Source organism: Lissotriton helveticus, chromosome 8 (assembly GCF_964261635.1).
Source record: "Lissotriton helveticus chromosome 8, aLisHel1.1, whole genome shotgun sequence".
Lineage (NCBI taxonomy): Eukaryota > Metazoa > Chordata > Amphibia > Caudata > Salamandridae > Lissotriton > Lissotriton helveticus.
The window spans coordinates 476,614,079-476,632,800 of NC_136069.1; the positions used below are offsets into that span (position 1 = coordinate 476,614,079).

The 18,722-nt window shown below is 45.2% G+C and overlaps 1 protein-coding gene across 2 annotated transcripts in view; it reads left to right on the forward strand.

Annotated features, from left to right (window-relative positions):
* Positions 1 to 18,722, forward strand: part of RNASEH2B (ribonuclease H2 subunit B) — a 300,760-nt gene that overhangs the window by 105,981 nt on the left and 176,057 nt on the right. For both annotated transcript variants that reach the window (XM_078657377.1, XM_078657376.1), the window contains one exon: positions 5,116 to 5,192. In XM_078657377.1, the coding sequence (XP_078513503.1) occupies positions 5,116 to 5,192 (77 nt within the window). The remainder of the gene's footprint in view (positions 1 to 5,115; positions 5,193 to 18,722) is intronic.

Here is an 18,722-nt window from a genome sequence, read left to right on the forward strand (position 1 = left end):
CCACAATCGCAGGGCAATGCGATATGGATGAAGTGGTCAGGCAGATTTGCGTACGCTTTTCCCCCAGCACCTCTAATACCGCTGGTGGCAAGAAAGCTAAAGCAACACTCGATGACGCTCATCCTGGTTGCTCCAACGTGGGCACGCCAACCATGGTACACCACGTTTCTAGAACTCTCCGTGGTACCGCATCAAAGGCTGCACCTCACACCCAGACTTTTGACGCAGAACCATGGCGACATTCAGCATCCAGATCCGCACCAGCTCAATCTGGCGATCTGGCTCCTGAGGTCTTAGAGTTTGGCTACCTTAACCTGCCTCCAGAATGCATGGACATCATCAGGGAGGCACGGAAGCCCACTACAAGAGCTTGCTATGCAGCAAAATGGAAGCGGTTTGTCATTTATTGTACAGCACATAACATAAACCCGCTAGATGCCTCCATTCCTAACATCATCTGCTATTTGTTGCATCTTTACAAATGCAATCTAGCGTACGCTTCCATTAGGATACACTTATCCGCCATAGCGGCTTATCTTCAAAACAGGCAGCATCTCTCTGTTTTCAGGGTGCCTGCCATTAAAGCTTTTCTAGAAGGGCTGAAGCGGGTCATTCCTCCCAGGACCCCACCCGCTCCAGTGTGGAATCTCAACGTGGTCCTCACTAGGTTGATGGGCCCGCCTTTTGAGCCTCTACATTCGTGTGAGGTTCAGTTTTTGACATGGAAAGTGGCTTTCCTCATTGCTATCACGTCTCTCAGACGTGTTAGTGAGCTACAAGCGCTCACAATTCAAGAGCCATTTATTCAAGTCCATTCAAACAGGGTAGTGCTCCACACTAACCCCAAGTTCCTTCCAAAGGTGGTGTCGCAGTTTCATGTCAATCAGACGATTGAACTGCCCGCATTCTTTCCAAACCCAGAAACAGTAGCGGAAAGAATGCTCCACACGCTGGATGTTAAAAGGGCATTAATGTACTACATTGACAGAACACAACACTTTAGAAAGACACAGCAACTTTTCGTTGCCTTCTCAGCACCGCACAAAGGCAACCCTATTTCCAAAGCTGGAATAGCCAGGTGGATCGTTAAATGTATTCAGATTTGTTATCAGAAGGCTAAACGCACTTTAACGGTCCCCCCCAGGGCGCACTCCACACGCAAGTTGGGGGCCTCCATGGCATTCCTAGGTAACATTCCTTTGGAAGACATTTGTAGAGCAGCCACGTGGGCTACACCACATACATTTACCAAACATTACTGTGTAGATGTGCACTCCAAACAGCAGGCAGCTGTAGGACAGGCTGTTCTCAAAACTCTTTTTCAGACTTCTGCAGCTGGCACGGGCGGCCGCCGCTAATGAGGGGACTGCTATGTATTCTATGCAATAGATATGAATTTAGCAGCCCACATGCCTCGAACTGAATATGCTACTTACCAGTATGCATCTGTTCTTGGCATGTAGGGCTGCTAACATTCATATCGCCCACCCTCCTCCCCGGCGCCTGTAGCAGCTGCAGATTACTTCTTGCATTTAATCACTAGCATGGACATCATTTCTGCTATCACACTCCATCTTTGCCACAATGGCTAAAAACAATCTGGGGATGGAGTCGATGCCCATGCGCACTGTAGTCCAGGGGAGGAGCCACCTATCTCGTGATACTTCGAAGACTCTTCCAGGACAACAATGTGCAATCATCCGGACCCAACACTAGGCGGCGATCTATGCAATAGATATGAATGTTAGCAGCCCTACATGCCAAGAACAGATGCATACTGGTAAGTAGCATATTCATTTTAGTCCTAACCAGTCAGGATTGTCCGTACTTACCTTTTACTTGAACTGTACTGTCCATAGACGTTGATATGCATCCCGCGTGTGAGTTCACACTCTGCTCCCGCGTCCCGTGGGCCTCCTATTTCTTACCTGAAGTTAGGATAGCGTAGTCCCAGCGGTCCTACAGCCTCTGGACAGCTCAATTCCTTCTATCGATTTCCTTAACCCATTTACTTACTATATGGTTTGCTGTGCCCCTAGGGCACCATTGTAATTTTGTGCAACTTATCGTATTTTTCCTAAGAGATTGTCATGTGCTTAGCCCTCTGATCTCATAAAGAGTTCAGAGGTGTTTGTTATTAATAAATATATTGTTTATTTTCATAACAACCTGTGTGGTGTCCTTTCATCTGGTATTCAAGGGGTTATATTGTGGTAAAACAGCTGGCTTCACATGCCAAAAGAGTTTAGCCTAAGACTGCTTTGTCCATGCTACCATTAGGATAGCTGGTCTATAAGATTGACTTACAACCAATCGCCATAAGGGTTGTTTGGACTGATACAAGGTGGTCACTAGAACTAGTGAACATCATATATCAGGCCAACTTCTCACACAAAGTACGTGGACTATTTTCTTCAACCCCATGTTACATCTTCACCATCCTATATTAGGGACACTACGGACTTTCTGAGCAAGATCGATAAAGTTATTTGGCATCCTAGTTATTTTCTTGTTGTCATGAATATTGAATCCTTGTATACAAGTATTAATCATAGGGATGGTCTATCAGCAACCAAATACTTTTTAGACAGAAGGGACATCAGTGTATAGGAACATAACAATATGCTTATTGAGATGACAGAAATGTGTTTGTTTAATAACTGCTTGTCTTTTGATCAGGTAATATACCAGCAACTTAGAGGGGTGGCCATGGGGGCATGTTTTTCCCCCAGCTACTCATGTCTCCATGTGGGCTGGTGGGAGGAGCGTGTCCTCATGGCCAATAATGCAGACCTGTACCAACATGTTGTTTATTACTGGCGTTATGTTGACGATGTATGTTTAATCTGGGATGGATCACAAGAAATGGCCCTTGAATTTGTTAATACCATCAACCAAAATGATTTGAATTAGAAATTCACTGCAGATATCAGTGACATAAGTGTGGAATTTCTTGACACTTTAGTGTATATTGATAACAACAGAGTTCATACCAAACTACATCGCAAACAAACTGCTGGTAATTCTATTTTACGTGCAGAGAGTTCCCACCCCCGTCATCTGATCAAGAACATCTCATACAGCAAATTTTGCTTATTTGCTGTATTTGTAGTTTAGACACTGATACACATGCTTGTCAGCAGGAGGCTCTCTCTGGGTTTTTGAATAGAGGCTACAAACTGTCTCGGCTTAAAATAGCCTTGGAAAAAGCCAATATGCATACTAGAGAAGAATTACTAAAATTTAAGGAACCAACTGCCTCTTTGGAGGGAGCTTCCTCCAATTGCATTACTGAGTACAAACGACAGATAAGTCGAATAACTACTTTTAGTGTACAGGAACATAAGATTCGCAAAATATTTTACTCCCAGTGGCCGATTGTTCTTACTGACGTGACTTTGGGGTCGATTCTGCCTGCATTACCAGATATTACTTTCAGGAGGGCGCCCTCTATGAGGGACGCCCTTGTTAAATGTAGTCCAAAAATGTTGCCCAAACGTTCATGGTTGGTCTGTAGGGGTTTCCATAAATGTACTTCTTGCCGTGCATGCACGTTCGCATGCAATATCACTCATTATGTGACAGCTTCAGCGACAAAAGAATTGAAATTATGGAATACCTGACCTGTTGCACTGAATTTGCGGTATATATTTTAAAATGTATTGCGGTCTTGCAAACATAGGGAGTACTAAATTACCTGTAGCGCCGCGGCCAGGGCGACTGACGCTGGAATCTGGGGACCACGGTTCGATCCCCGGCTCTGGCGGCAGGTTAGCCCAGCACCATGTGACTCTGGGCAATAGCTCGCTTAATCTTCCCGACGGCCCCCAGCGCCTAGAGACCCTTACGGGTGATTGTGCGCTTTACAAATGTGGACTTTATTCTCCAACATGTCAGGGCTATTGTAAATTCGGATTCTAGTTATCCGGGTGCCCTACACTTTAAGTTAGTCCATCAGAATAAATTGAAGGATTTAACATAATCTCGATCGATAAAGTTATTTGGCATCCTAGTTATTTTCTTGTTGTCATGGATATTGAATCCTTGTGTACAAGTATTAATCATAGGGATGGTCTATCAGCAACCAAATACTTTTTAGACAGAAGGGACATCAGTATGAAGGAACATAACAATGTGCTTATTGAGATGACAGAAAGCACCTCCCCGACACGCCACGGAAGACTTGAACGCATCCTCGGTGCAGCCAAATGGTAAATTAAATTTGAAAGTTGATTTTGCTGCTCGATTTCAATTTTTACGAAATGCAGTGATTTTAAACGGATTAACATGTGACATTTTTATGAGTGCATCTTGATTTTTTTGCACTGCTTATGTGAACTCTTAGTCGGTCATGATCAGAGCTTTATGCAAAATCTAAGCTACAAAAAGTGCTTGCCGAATATGACCAAAGGATCTTGGGTTTCCTCAAGATCTGAAGAGCTACATGTTTCATTCTGAATTCAGCCTTTAGTATCCGGAGCATAATTCTGGCCACTGTACAAAATCTGTACTTGTGAAATGTTTAGTAAATATGAGCAACATTTTGGGCTTCTTTTTCACTAACGTGACTAAATATGTCACCAAGTCCAATTGGGAACTGATACTGCTGTGCTGTTTATTTGTAATTTCTATTTCTAATCGTTATACAACTCTCTTAAGGTGTGGATGTTGTACTGAAAACATTTTAAACTGTACTAGATGTCCCTAAAGTTTTGGTGATGCTATGTGTATGTATTTTGTTTTTTAATTACTTTGTTTTGTGGTGTAAGGATATTGATAAAAATATTGACAAACATGATATTGGCAGAATTAATGTCTGACAGGAAACGTGTGTTTGTTTGTGTGTGTTTGTTTGTGTGTGTATGTTCGTGTGTGTGTGTTCTTTTCCAGTAAGAAGTTCTGGATAATTGTTCCAAATCTTGGATTAGCTGTTATATTCAAGAGAACAACTGTTCATGTTTAGAGTAATTATGTAATTTTTGAACTTTCATTGCTGAAATATAACTTGTTGATCCGTATTAATGTTATTTTGCCATGCTTGATTCTGGATTTTTTTTTTTGCTCGATTGGGTACCATGTTAGTTGCATGAATAACTTGCTTTTTTGTGGTTCTAGATGGCCGACTAATGTTTGCAACACCAGTGGACCCCTTGTTTCTTGTACTGTACTATCTGGTGAAGACTGGACAAGCGGTAAGCTGAATGGTATCTCGTTTCCCCTTTCAAAAGCTATTTCTGTAAAGTAATGCTATCCTTATTTGTAATTGCACAACAATCTTCTGTTTCCTGTGAAATTACCGGAACTAAAATAATCGACTTGAGTGCTTAGTAGTTTAGAAACCTAGTCCTTCCATATATGTTCATCATAGAGAGCTATTTTAACCCGTTGCCAGTTTTCCTGACTTAACTCGTCCTCTCTTTGAAGCGCAATCATAGCTCCCTTTGACATAGTGAATTAGAAGGTGGACCACAGTTTTCAAGCCATACTCTACCCCCTTTTCTCACAGTTTGTGCAACTGTATTACTGCAAGGCTTTTCCCTGCAAAAAAGCTGATAAGGTATTATTTAATAATAGCTCGGAGTCAGAACTACATTTTCATGCAGTGACATTAGGAAACTAGCATTGGTTAAGCCAGCAGGTCTTTCCTGTGCAAGAGCTATTGGCTTTGGCAATTAGTTTTAGCCGTTTTGTACACCTGTGTGGCTCCTGTTCAGCATGGCTTACCATTAGTGATGTTGCATGGGGTGGGGTAGAGTAGAATGGGGCAGATTGGAGTAGCATGGAGTGGGGTACACTGGGGTAGTGTGGGGGGGGGGTAGGTTGGTTCAGGCCATCGTGGTGTGGGTAGGATGGTTTCAGGCTATCGTGGTGTGGGTTACATTGGTTTAGAGTGGAGTGGGGTAGATTGGTGTGGAATGTGGTGGGTAGAATGGAGTGGGGTAGATTTCGGTGAATTGGGGTAGTTTGGAGTAGATTTTGGTAGATTGTGTTAGAGTGGACTGAGGTATATTGGTGTAGATTGGAATGGGGTAAATTAAGGAAGAGTGGAGGAGTTAGAAGTAGATTGGGGTACTTGGAGTGGGGTAGATTGGGGTACTTGGAGTGGGGTAGATTGGGGTAATTGTAGTGGGGTAGATTGGGGTACTTGGAGTGGGGGTAAATTGGGATGGAGTGGGGGTAGATTGGAGTGGAGTGGAGTGGAGTGGAGTGGATTTTACCAGCTTGGAGTGGGGTGGAGTAGTGAGTTTTGTCATATACTGTCTTACAGCGGAGCGGAGTGGCATGGTGTGGAGTGGCAGTGTAGAGCACAGTATTATAGAGAGGAGTAGTGCAAAGTGGAGTGGCCTAGAGTAGAGTATGCATGCTGTGATTGTGCACTGCTATTGTGGGCAACACATTTCCAATTGCAAATGACCATTACATTTGCTCAGACATATCGTTTTACTACACACACATGATAATGTGTGAACATTGCATCACCTAGTATATTGATTTTGGTTGTATTTAAAATATGTTTCCACCACACTTCAGAATTGCAAAAAAAAGTGCTTCATTTCTACTGTTCTCCTTCTGATGTATTCTGAAATATCAGCACAGTTCATTTTTGTTGTATGCTAGAAAAGATAACGACCTCCCACATGGGTAGTCAGCAGAATGGTCACACAAATTCTCTCACATTGAATTCTGCGAAAGAAAAGTAAACCCCAAGTTCCTTCGAAATACAAAGCCTGACATTTGACCTTTGTCTTTGAATGCACAGCAAATGAAGCGAAATATGAACAAGATTTAAAGTCCTGTTTACAGATAGCAAGTACTTGGGAGGATACAGTAAACAGGGACTGCTCACAGGAGAGACTTTTAAGTCAAGCTGAATGGCCTAAAACAGCAAACAAACTACTGAGCCAGATAGGAAAGATGCTTTCTGTAGAGTGGCTTAACAAAAGAAAAAAAAATAGGTCCCAAAACAAAAGCCTCTCCGGGAGCAGGGTGTAGTACCCCCTCACCCACAGGATTATCTGCTGATTAGCTTCCCTGGGCCAGAAAGCTTCAAAGAGCTGTCGATTTGGAATGCAAATCCGGCACTGCTCACAGGAGAGGTGGTCTCCCCCCCCCCCTTCCCAGAGCCCTTTGGTACCTAGACAGTCGCAAAATTAGCTAGTCGGGTAGGTTAATTCCATTCCTAAAGTGGTCTACAAAGTGGTGGGCATGATTTTTCAGTAGTAGCCATCTTTGTGATGGTAACCTTAGAAATGCTGGGACCGGCTTATGCCCACTTCCCACAGGAAGTGGTCATATAGGGGGCAGAGTGACCCCAAGGGTCAGTAGCCCATTGACTCCTACCCTACCCTAAAGCCCCTAATTCATATTTAGGGGAGTCCCTGGCACCAGAGAAGCACATCCTGATGACCTAAGGAGGGAGAGAGGGAGAGGGAGAGGGAGAGGGGGAGCACACCCAAGAGCCACAAAAGCAAAGAGGCGAAAAGAAGCAGCTGACCTGGTACCAACCCTGCCGGCCTTTCTGCATCCCTCATAGAAAACTGCGCCAAAGTCAAGTCATCTGCAGCTGTTGACTCCAGAAACCCTAGAGGACTACCTGCCTTTGATAAAGACCCAAGACCTCATGTGGCTGTTTTAGATGTGCTCGTCCAACAATTATCCTTTCCTCAAAGCGCCGAGAGATCCCCTTGGGGATGATTTGTTTGCGCTCTATAAATCCACAAGTAAAGTAAAGTATGTGAACAGCAGACCTGTTCCCCTGCACTCTGCAGGAACTCCGTAACAAGAGACTCTAAGGCTCCAAAACTGCCAAAACCCGACACTTGAAGCAACCACTGCACCTGTCTCCCCTTCCCGAATTGAAGTGGGCCAACTGTGTAAACAAGGTCCTAGCCCTCCAGAGCTAAAGTCCATTGTGGTTTCATCCCTCATGGACCCCCCAACAGTGACTGGACCTTGTAAGAAAACCAGATGTCTAAAGTCACCTCAGAATGCGTCACCCCCGGGCCATGAAGAAGTGGACCCCAGGTGTCCCTACACCTGATCATCACAAGACTTGAAACACCCCTCCCCCTTCCATTGGTTGGACCCAACTGACCGTCCAGCCAGAGCCTGCAGCCTCTTTTGGCAGTGACCGATCTCCATAGAAATCTATTCAGCTCCCGATGCTGGTTTGCATCCTGCACCTGGCCGCACTTGTGGCGCTGGTGGTATACTGCTTGTGCTGCCTTGGACCTTGCCCACTGCTCACCTTAACTCCTGGAGATTGATCTTGTAAGTCACTGTACTACACCTGTTTGCAGAACGTGTTCTTCCTTCCATAGGATAACATTGCAGAACTCAAAAATGGCAGTGTACACTTTTTGAAACAAAATGAATTTATATTTAAGAACGTTCTTACCTAATGATTTTTCTCTGATGCCTAAACATATAAAAATATACTTGCTATTTTTATGAATTGGTGTGGATCTCCTTGAGTCAAGTGTGTCATTTATTAATCATTATGTGTATTTGCGAATGTCTTGCACTCCTCTGTGCTCGACCACACTACTCCCTAACAGAGCACTTTAGGATTGCCATGACAAGCCCTAGTGCTATACACTCAGCATGAGCACCAGAACTAGATCACAGGCTGAATGTGTCCAGAAGAGTCCATCTTGGGACACAATACATTCTCTCCCCCCTCCACCCAAACGGGGAGATTTTGTGACGGTGGACTCAGATGAATAGACTTGTACTTAAGTCTTCTTTGTATTCAAAATGGAAGTTTGACTGTGATTCACTAATTGGAATAATATTTCCAGAATGCTTCACAACACATGGGCACATAATCTTTCAACACATAGTTGACTTTTATTCTGCCACTCTTCGAGGCTCATGTTGAGAACTTCCTTTGGCCCAAATTATTGGCTAGAGATGAGGATGGGGGTATTGTAAAAAAAAAAAAAGGTACCCCCTGTTAATTAATGCAGTGCATTTCCTGGTCCAGTAGAAAAAGAGCTCTTTCTAAAATACAGTTTATGGTTTTTAGGTCTCGCGACTTATCAAAGCGCGCAAGCGCATTGAGCGGAGCGAGAATTCAAGTGCTCGAAATCCTCGTGAAACCAAGGGCTTCTTGCGCTGCGGTTTTGTTTAAGTTCACGTGAATCACGTGATCAAACAAGCACGCACATCAGCCTCCCTCCCTCCTCATTGCATTTTTTTAACGGCCGCCGCACAGCACATCAAAGGGTTTCGCCCAGCGTGCGCTCTGTGGCTTCTCGGCTTCTCCTCCCCTAATTATTCATGGCTCAGTTTCCCGGCGCACGCATTTGTTCAAATTTTTTTTCGCCGCTCTCCCCACTCGGCCCCCTCCCCTGCCCGCCGTGTCGCATTTCTCCTCCCCCCCCCTCTGCCTTCCATTCCGTCTTGTTTTAATTTATGTTCCTTCGTCCACACTATTTCCTTTTTGGGTCTGCCTCGGGCTTGTGTTTACGCATGTTCATGCGCTTCCCTTCTTAAAAAAAAAATATTAACAGCTGCTCTTGTGCGTACAGTTGTTAATTAATTGCAGCTCTTGCAGTTGTAAGCTATTTTCTAAATTACTTTTTTTAACCCCTTCGCTGCTAGGCCTTTTCCCCTCCTGTGCTAAGCCTTTTTTTGGCGTTTTGGAGTAGTGCGCGCTTAGGCCCTTGTAACTTTTTGACCACATAAGGTATCCGCGCCAAATTTGCGTCCTTTTCTTCCAACATCATGTGGATTCTAAAGGCGCCCAGGGTTTGTGGATTCCCTTGGAGGGGTCCCATAAATTAACCAAAATATAGTGATTTTTTTTTTGTTTTTTTCAGAAAAATGGGAAAAACGGGCTGCAAATGAAAGCCTCTGGGTTTTTCCCTGAAAATGGTATCACAAAAGGGTTTGTGGGGCTGAAATCTCCATTTTCTCAGCTTTCAGGGAATGACAGACTTTTGTCAGAGAACCGAAATTTTTCACTCGGTTTTGGCATTTTTCTGGGACATAGCCTATTTTTGCTATTTTTAGAGCTTTCCACCTCCTTCCAGTTAATGGTAGAAATGAGTTTGAAAGCAATAATGGATCCTGGAAAGCTTTACATTTTCGAAAAGTAAACAAAATTCTGAATTCAGAAAGGGCCATTTGTCTAAATCCATGAAGGTTTCGTTATAGAAACTAACAGTTAGATATTGGAATATTTGAAATTTTGTTGAAAAAAACAGCCTTTTGTCTCAACGTTTTCACCTATAACTTTTTCTAATTTTGACAGCTCTTGGAAAGCAATATACCGTTACATTCATTAGACCTTCCTGGTTGTGGGGATATATAGGACTTGTAGTTTCACCAAGAACCCGACGAACCCAGATCCAAAAACTGAGCAGCAACTTGCAATGGTATTTTTTCATTTACTGGGTATAGTGCACTTTGTCTTGGAAAATGTATACATGGAATAATCTGTATGAAAGACACCTATGTATTTCTGAATTGGGTACAAATTATAGAGTTCAGAAACAGTATATAATTGCACATTTTCAAAGTTGGGAATACTCATACTAGCATGAGAATTATTGGTCATAAAGATTTTTTTTTTACACAATGTCTTTCATTGAAAGGGAGAAATGCATGAAAGCTCAATTGGTAATAACAGTTGATTTACAAATCTGAATTACCCCAAGTGTCCCGATAAAAACGGTACCTCACTTGTGTGGGTCGGCCTTGTGCCTGCGACAGGAAACGGCGCAAAATGCAACGAGGTCACACCTAAATTTAGCAGTTACAAATTGACCCTTTTTTGGCAAAGTGCCTACCTGTAGTTTTTGCACCCTAGCTCTGCCGGCACCTAGGGAAACCTAGCAAACCTATACATTTTTGAAAAGTAGACACCCAGGGGAATTCAGGATGGGGTGACTCGACTGCCTACCACCAGGTGTTGTTACCCAGAATCCCTTGCAAAGCTAAGATTTTGACAAAATAAACACATTTTCCTCACATTTCTGTGGTGGAAAGTTCTGGAATCTGCGTGGATCAACAAATTTCCACCCACCCAGCGTGCCCCCAGGTCTCCCGAAAAAAATGGTACCTCACTTGCGTGGGTAGGCATAGTGGCTGCGACATGAAACAGCGCAAAACGCAGCATGGTCGCACCTCAATTTCCCAGTGAAATTTAGCACGATTCGGACAAAAAGACTACCTTTTGTTTTTGCGCCGTAGCTCTGCCAGCACCTAGGGAAACCTAGCAAACCTATACATTTTTGAAAACTAGACACCCAGGGCAATTCAGGATGGGGTGACTCGTCTGCCTACCCCCAGGTTTTGTTACCCAGAATCCCTTGCAAACATAAAAATGTGACCAAAAAAACACATTTTCCTCACATTTCTGTGGTAGAAAGTTCTGGAATCTGCGTGGATCAACAAATTTCCACCCACCCAGCGTGCCCCCAGGTCTCCCGAAAAAAATGGTACCTCACTTGCGTGGGTAGGCATAGTGGCTGCGACATGAAACAGCGCAAAACGCAGCATGGTCGCACCTCAATTTCCCAGTGAAATTTAGCACGATTCGGACAAAAAGACTACCTTTTGTTTTTGCGCCGTAGCTCTGCCAGCACCTAGGGAAACCTAGCACACCTATACATTTTTGAAAACTAGACACCCAGGGCAATTCAGGATGGGGTGACTCGTCGGCCTACCCCCAGGTTTTGTTACCCAGAATCCCTTGCAAACATAAAAATTTGACCAAAAAAACACATTTTCCTCACATTTCTGTGGTGGAAAGTTCTGGAATCTGCGTGGATCAACAAATTTCCACCCACCCAGCGTGCCCCCAGGTCTCCCGAAAAAAATGGTACCTCACTTGCGTGGATAGACATAGTGGCTGCAACAGGAAACGGTTCAAATCGTACGGTGGTGAATTTACATTACCTTATTGCAAAACTACCTTGATTTTGGGGGGGGGGGGGCATCTGAGTTGGTGGCCCGGGGCTCGGTGGTATTCTTTGCAAAGTAGCAAACCCAAACAGTTCTGAAAACTAGACACCCGGGAGAGTCCAGGGAGGTATGGCATGTGTGGGTCCCCCAATGTTCTCCTACCCAGAACTCTTTGCAAACCTTAAAAATAGGTAAAAATAGCACTTTTCCAAACATTTTGGCGTGGGATCGCCGTGCCGGCAAAAAAGTCCTACCACCCTGCACTCCCCTTGTTCTCCCGAGTAAAAGGATACCTCACTTGTGTGAGTGCCCCAAAGCAGAACACGCCAAAAATGAATTTTGAAAAAAGTAGTTTTTAGTCATATTTAAGTTTTACAAATTAAGCACCCCAGCCTGAGTCACATGCCTTTGGCCCACCCACACAAGTGAGGTATCATTTTACTCGGGAGAACAAGGGAAACGCTGGGTGGTAGGACATTTGTTCCGGCAGCGAGATCCCACCCAAAAAAGTATGGAAAAGTGGGTTTTTGGACCAAAATTTCAGGTTTGCAGGGGTTTCTGGGTAGGAAAACATTGGGGGACCCACGCATGCCATACCTCCCTGGACTCCCCCGGGTGTCTAGTTCTCAGAACTGTTTGGGTTTGGTAGTTTCCAAAGATGCCTGCCAAGCCCCGGGCCAAAAGCTCAGGTGACCCCCTCAAAAAATAAGATTATTTGGCTAAAGGTAATGTTTTGGTCTCCACAGTATGAATTGGGCCTTTTCCTAAAGCAGCCGCTGTGCCTACCCACGCAAGTGAGGTACCATTTTTATCGGGAGACCTTGGGGAACGCTGGGTGGGAGGTAATTTGTGTGAGCCCAGTGATGCCACGCTTTGCCACACTAAAACGTGTGAAAAAACGGATTTTTTCCAAGCAAAAAATGAGGTTTGCAAGGGATTCTGGGTAAAGGAACGTTGGAGGATCCACGCAAGCCATACCTCCTTGGAAGCCCCCGGGTGTCTACTTTTCAGAAATGTGTGGGATTGGTAGGTTTCCCTAGATGGCTGTCTCGCACGGGGCCAAAAACCCAGGTAACCCCTCTTGCAAAAGCTGGTGGACTTAACATTTTCACCATTGTTAAATTCACCAGCTTTTGCAAGAGGGGTTACCTGGGTTTCTGGCCCCGTGCGAGACAGCCATCTATGGAAACCTACCAAACCCACACATTTCTGAAAAGTAGACACCCGGGGGCTTCCAAGGAGGCATGGCTTGCGTGGATCCTCCAACGTTCCTTTACCCAGAATCCCTTGCAAACCTCAATTTTAGCAGAAAAAAATAAATTTTTTCACACGTTGTAGTCTGGGAAAGCGTGGCATCACTGGTCTCACACAAATTACCTCCCACCCAGCGTTCCCCCAGGTCTCCCGATAAAAACGGTACCTCACTTGCGTGGGTAGCCATAGTGGCTGCAACAGGAAAAGGTCCAAATCTAACGGTGGTAAATATAAAATACCCTGAAGCAATATAACTTTGATTTTGGGGGGGGGGGGCACCTGAGTTTTTGGCCCGGGGCTGGGTGGTATTCTTTGGAAAGTAGCAAACCCAAACAGTTCTGAAAACTAGACACCCGGGAGAGTCCAGGGAGGTATGGCATGTGTGGGTCCCCCAATGTTTTCCTACCCAGAACTCTTTGCAAACCTTAAAAATAGGTAAAAATAGCACTTTTCCAAACATTTTGGCGTGGGATCGCCGTGCCGGCAAAAAAGTCCTACCACCCTGCGTTCCCCAAGTTCTCCCGAGTAAAAGGATACCACACCTTAACAGAGTTACTCAAAAGTCAAACATTCAAGCACGGCTATCTATTCCTCAAAGACACACACATACAGGTTGGATTTGGCACGAGGGCGAGTGATGGTTCAGTACATAAAATTTTATTAACAAGATATTTCAAAAAAATGAAATGCTCTGTCAATAAATAAATGCATAAAAACTGAACCAGTGACTCGCAACTCGTGAGCTGTAAAGCCACGACAAGGCACCAACCGTTTTACAGGCCATTCACGCACCTTTCATACCTGATACAAACCAGACCATTGACACCATCCGAATGGAAAAGCAACACATAACAACAATCACAATAAGGGGCAAGGTACACCCTACTGCAGAAAGAGGAAAAAAAACAATTATTACTGCACACCCATCTAATCCGCAAGCACACACACATACTGGTTGGATTTGGCACGAGGGTGAGTGATGATTCAGTACATACAATTGTATACGCAAGTAATTTCACAAAAATGAAATACACTGTGTATAATTGAAAGTATGATAAACTGAACCACGGACTCACAGCTCGTGAGCTGTAAAGCCACGTCAAGGCACCAACCTCTTTACAGGCCATTCATACACCTTTCGTACGCGTGACACATACAAAACATTCACACCGCCAGCCGCGGACCCATCACATTCCAACACTCACACCAGCAAACAGCGCCATTCAAGGGCCCATCACTTTCACACGCCCACATTTCGGACACTGCAACTACACAAAATGATGGACTGTGTGGAGTGTCACTCAACTAGCAGTGTGTGTAGTGACCAACAGAAAGTAACTACTCACACACCGCCTGCCGAGTGCCAGTCCACCCACACCACCATCCAAGCACCAGACCATGCACACCGCCAGCCAAACACCACTCAGCGCACACCGACAGCCAAGTACCACTCCACACACAACACCAGCCAAGCATCACTCCACGCACACCACCAGCCAAGCGCCACTCCACACACACCCCAGCCAAGCACCACTCCGTGCACAGACAGCCAAGTACCACTCCATGCACACCACCAGCCAAGCGCCCCTCCACACACACCACCAGCCAAGCGCCACTCCACAAACACAACACCAGCCAAGCACCACTCCGTGCACAGACAGCCAAGTACCACTCCACGCACACCGTCCAGCCAAGCGCCACTCCACACACACAGCCAGCCAAGCACCACTCCACACACACCGCCAGCCAAGCACCACTCCGTGCACAGACAGCCAAGTACCACTCCATGCACACCACCAGCCAAGCGCCCCTCCACACACACCACCAGCCAAGTACCACTCCACACACACCGCCAGCCAAGCACCACTCCGTGCACAGACAGCCAAGTACCACTCCATGCACACCACCAGCCAAGCGCCCCTCCACACACACCACCAGCCAAGCGCCACTCCACAAACACAACACCAGCCAAGCACCACTCCGTGCACAGACAGCCAAGTACCACTCCACGCACACCGTCCAGCCAAGCGCCACTCCACACACACCGCCAGCCAAGCACCACTCCACACACACCGCCAGCCAAGCACCACTCCGTGCACAGACAGCCAAGTACCACTCCATGCACACCACCAGCCAAGCGCCCCTCCACACACACCACCAGTCAAGCACCACTCCACGAACACCACCAGCCAAAGACAAATCCAAACACAACACCAGGCAAGCGCCAAACCATGCACACAGTCAGACAATGGACACTACACGCAAACCAACATCATACTTTAGTTTTTTTTTAAAAATAAAAGAGAAACAAAAACAAATTGCAAATTGATACAAATCTACTAACTCGACAACTAAATCTAAAAAGACTACACAAATACAAACTTTGAAACTGAACAATAACTATTACAGAATAAAGACCAACCAGTTCACTTTACCACTCATTGATACTCCCAAAAATTCTTTTGCGTGTGGTACAATCTAAAACAAGCAGGTACACACAGCCCGGGGTTTGAAGGGCAGTCGGGGCAGTACATGCGAACCTCCTTCCGCAAACCTCTTCGCCAACAGACTCTACATCTCCGACTGGGAAAGTCTTTTGAGGGTGTAGGAGGAATATGATCAGAAAAGTGGCGATCTTTCAATCTGGCAACATCCTCCACCACTCCAAATCTAGGAACACTTGCCTGTTCCACTAAAACAAGGCTGCCTATTACAGACTCCTGAAACTTTACAAAAGTCAACTTTGACTGGGGACAAGATTTCTGGAACACAATAAAAGCATTAAAGGTTGCCAAGTGGAAAAGATGGATAGCCAACTTCTTGTACCAAATGTAAGCCTTACGAAGAGCAGCATACGGTTCCAACCTCTGATCAACTCTGTCAACACCACCCATGTACTTATTGTAGTCCAGTATGCACACAGGTTTGCGCACTTCTGCAACCTGACCCCAAACAGTCCGCGGTTCAGTGCTTTCATCATGTATTGTAGTCAACATGTAGACATCTCTCCTGTCTGTAAACTTCACAGCTAGAAGCTCCTCACAACGCAAAGCACTGCACTGTCCCCGAGCAAGCTTTCGACAAACAAGTTCTTTTGGGAAACCTTTACGGTTTGAGCGGATTGTGCCACAAGCAACAGTGTCCACTTGGGCCAATTCCCTGAACAACCGCACACCAGTGTAGAAGTTATCGACATACAAATGATGGCCTTTGTTAAAAAATCCACGACCAAGTTCCCACACAATTTTCTCAGTCACTCCAAAAGTCGACGGACAACCAGGGGGGTTAATCCTGGATTCCTTACCAGTGTACACCCTGAAATTAGAGACATATCCAGTCTCACTGTCACACAGCATATACAGTTTGATTCCATAGCGTGCCCTCTTACTAGGAATGTATTGCCGAAATACCAAGCGGCCCTTGAACAACAGCAAAGACTCATCCACTGCAATTTCTTTCCCAGGATAAAAGATCTCAGAAAATCGATCAACCAAATGATCAATGACCGGCCGAATCTTGAAAAGACGGTCACAATCAGAGTGATCTCGTGGCAAAGCAAGACTATTGTCAACAAAATGCATCATCCGCAGCAGAAGCAAATACCTATCACGAGTCATGACTGCCGGAAATATAGCTGTTGCCATCAAGGGACTAGTAGACCAATATGAAGCCATTGATGGTTTCCTAAGCAAGCCCATCAAAAGAGTTAAACCCAAAAACTTTTTCATCTCCTCCAAATGGGTGGGAGTCCACCGGGTAGCTCTAGCGTGGGGCTTAAGGCTGGCACTGTTCACCCTCAAAAAAATTTCAGCATACAAATTAGTCTGCTCTACAATCTCTGCCAAAAACACATCATCCATAAACAACTTGAAAAAATCAATAGGCAAAAAGTTTTCAGTGTTCACCCTACACCCTGGAACACCAGTAAATTCAGGCAATGCCGGCTGCACCATGCCTGGTGCAACCCAGAGGTCAGAACTTTCATCGTCAAGTCTTGCAGCCGCAGGCCGCCGCCCAGCTAACTCTTGTCCCACAACACCAACTGGAAGTCTAGCAGCCCCAGGCTGCAGCCCAGATGTCTCTTGCCGCACAATTGGCACATCACTGTCCTCCGCAACCACAGGCACAACCATGTCCTCCAAAACTGTAAACACAGCAATGTCCTCCCCAACCACAGGCACATCATCCACACCAAAAGTAGCTTCATCAGCACTCAAAGTGTCTTCATCATCAGATGAAGCCATGTGTAGAGAAAACTCACTACCTGAATCTTCACCTCCCACCTCTGGCTCAGAATCAGAGTCAGACTCTGGACCATGGTCAGAGGAAGAATCAAAAAGCATTCCAACAACTTGCTGAGCAGTAATCCGGCGGCTAACCATTATCCTTACAAATAAAGGAGTCTGCACAAACAACTCAACAACCCCAACACTGCGCAAAGTAAGATAAAAATGTAAGACTTTTTCACCCAAAAATATATTTAGAAAAAATATACAATTCACTTACAAGACACAACTACACTCACCAGCACCTACTCTGCAAAGACACAGCAAATAGGCAACGATATCCCACTAGAAAGAAGAAAAAAAAACCTTACATCTACAGAAGGACACATCAAAAACAAATGCAAAACATGTTTTACAATCACAACAAACAGCAACAACACATACTCGTATTACTACACACTTTGCAAAATAAACAATTACATTACAATTGAACAAAAAAAAGGTCTCTTACCAAACACATGCAACTACAGAAACAGCAGAACAACAGAACCACCAGTAACAGAACCGCACACTGCAACAATCTAAAGAGAAAAAAAAACAATACACATTAGAAGAAACAAAAACAACACACATTACAACAGGCTATGTCACAGGGTATGTCACAAATGGGGTGTCTGCCCCCAAGGGGGGAAGATTATAAATCATTATAAACGTGGGCCCCCTGGAAGCAACCCTACGGAGGGCAGAGAGGCCAAATAAAGACGCGACAGAACATACTGAAAACAAATGGGCCCAAGGAAGCAACCCTTGGCCAAGGGGTCGCTCCCTATAAAAAAAATAACCCTGGAGTCTAGTGGGCTTTTCTATTCCCCCCCAGAAAAGTCTAAAAAAATATTAGGGCCACTAGGAAGTGACCCTTCCCCAAGGGGTCGCTTCCTTTTCAAATAAAAAACAAATCCCTGGTGACTAGTGGGCTTTTCTGCTCCCCCTGGGTGCAGATCGGCTGAAAAAACGGCCGATCTGCCCCAGGGGGGGCAGAAAAGTCTGAAAAATATTTTATCCCCCTAAGGAAGCGACCCTTGCCCAAGGGGTCGCTTCCTTTATAAATAACAAACAATCCCTGGTGTCTAGTGGGCTTTTCTGCCCCCCCCTGGGTGCAGATCGGCCAAACAAAACGGCCGATCTGCCCCAGGGGGGGCAGAAAATTCTAAAACATTATTTGACCCCCTAGGGAAGCGACCCTTGCCCAAGGGGTCGCTTCCTTTATCAATAACAAACAATCCCTGGTGTCTAGTGGGCTTTTCTGCCCCCCCTGGGTGCAGATCGGCC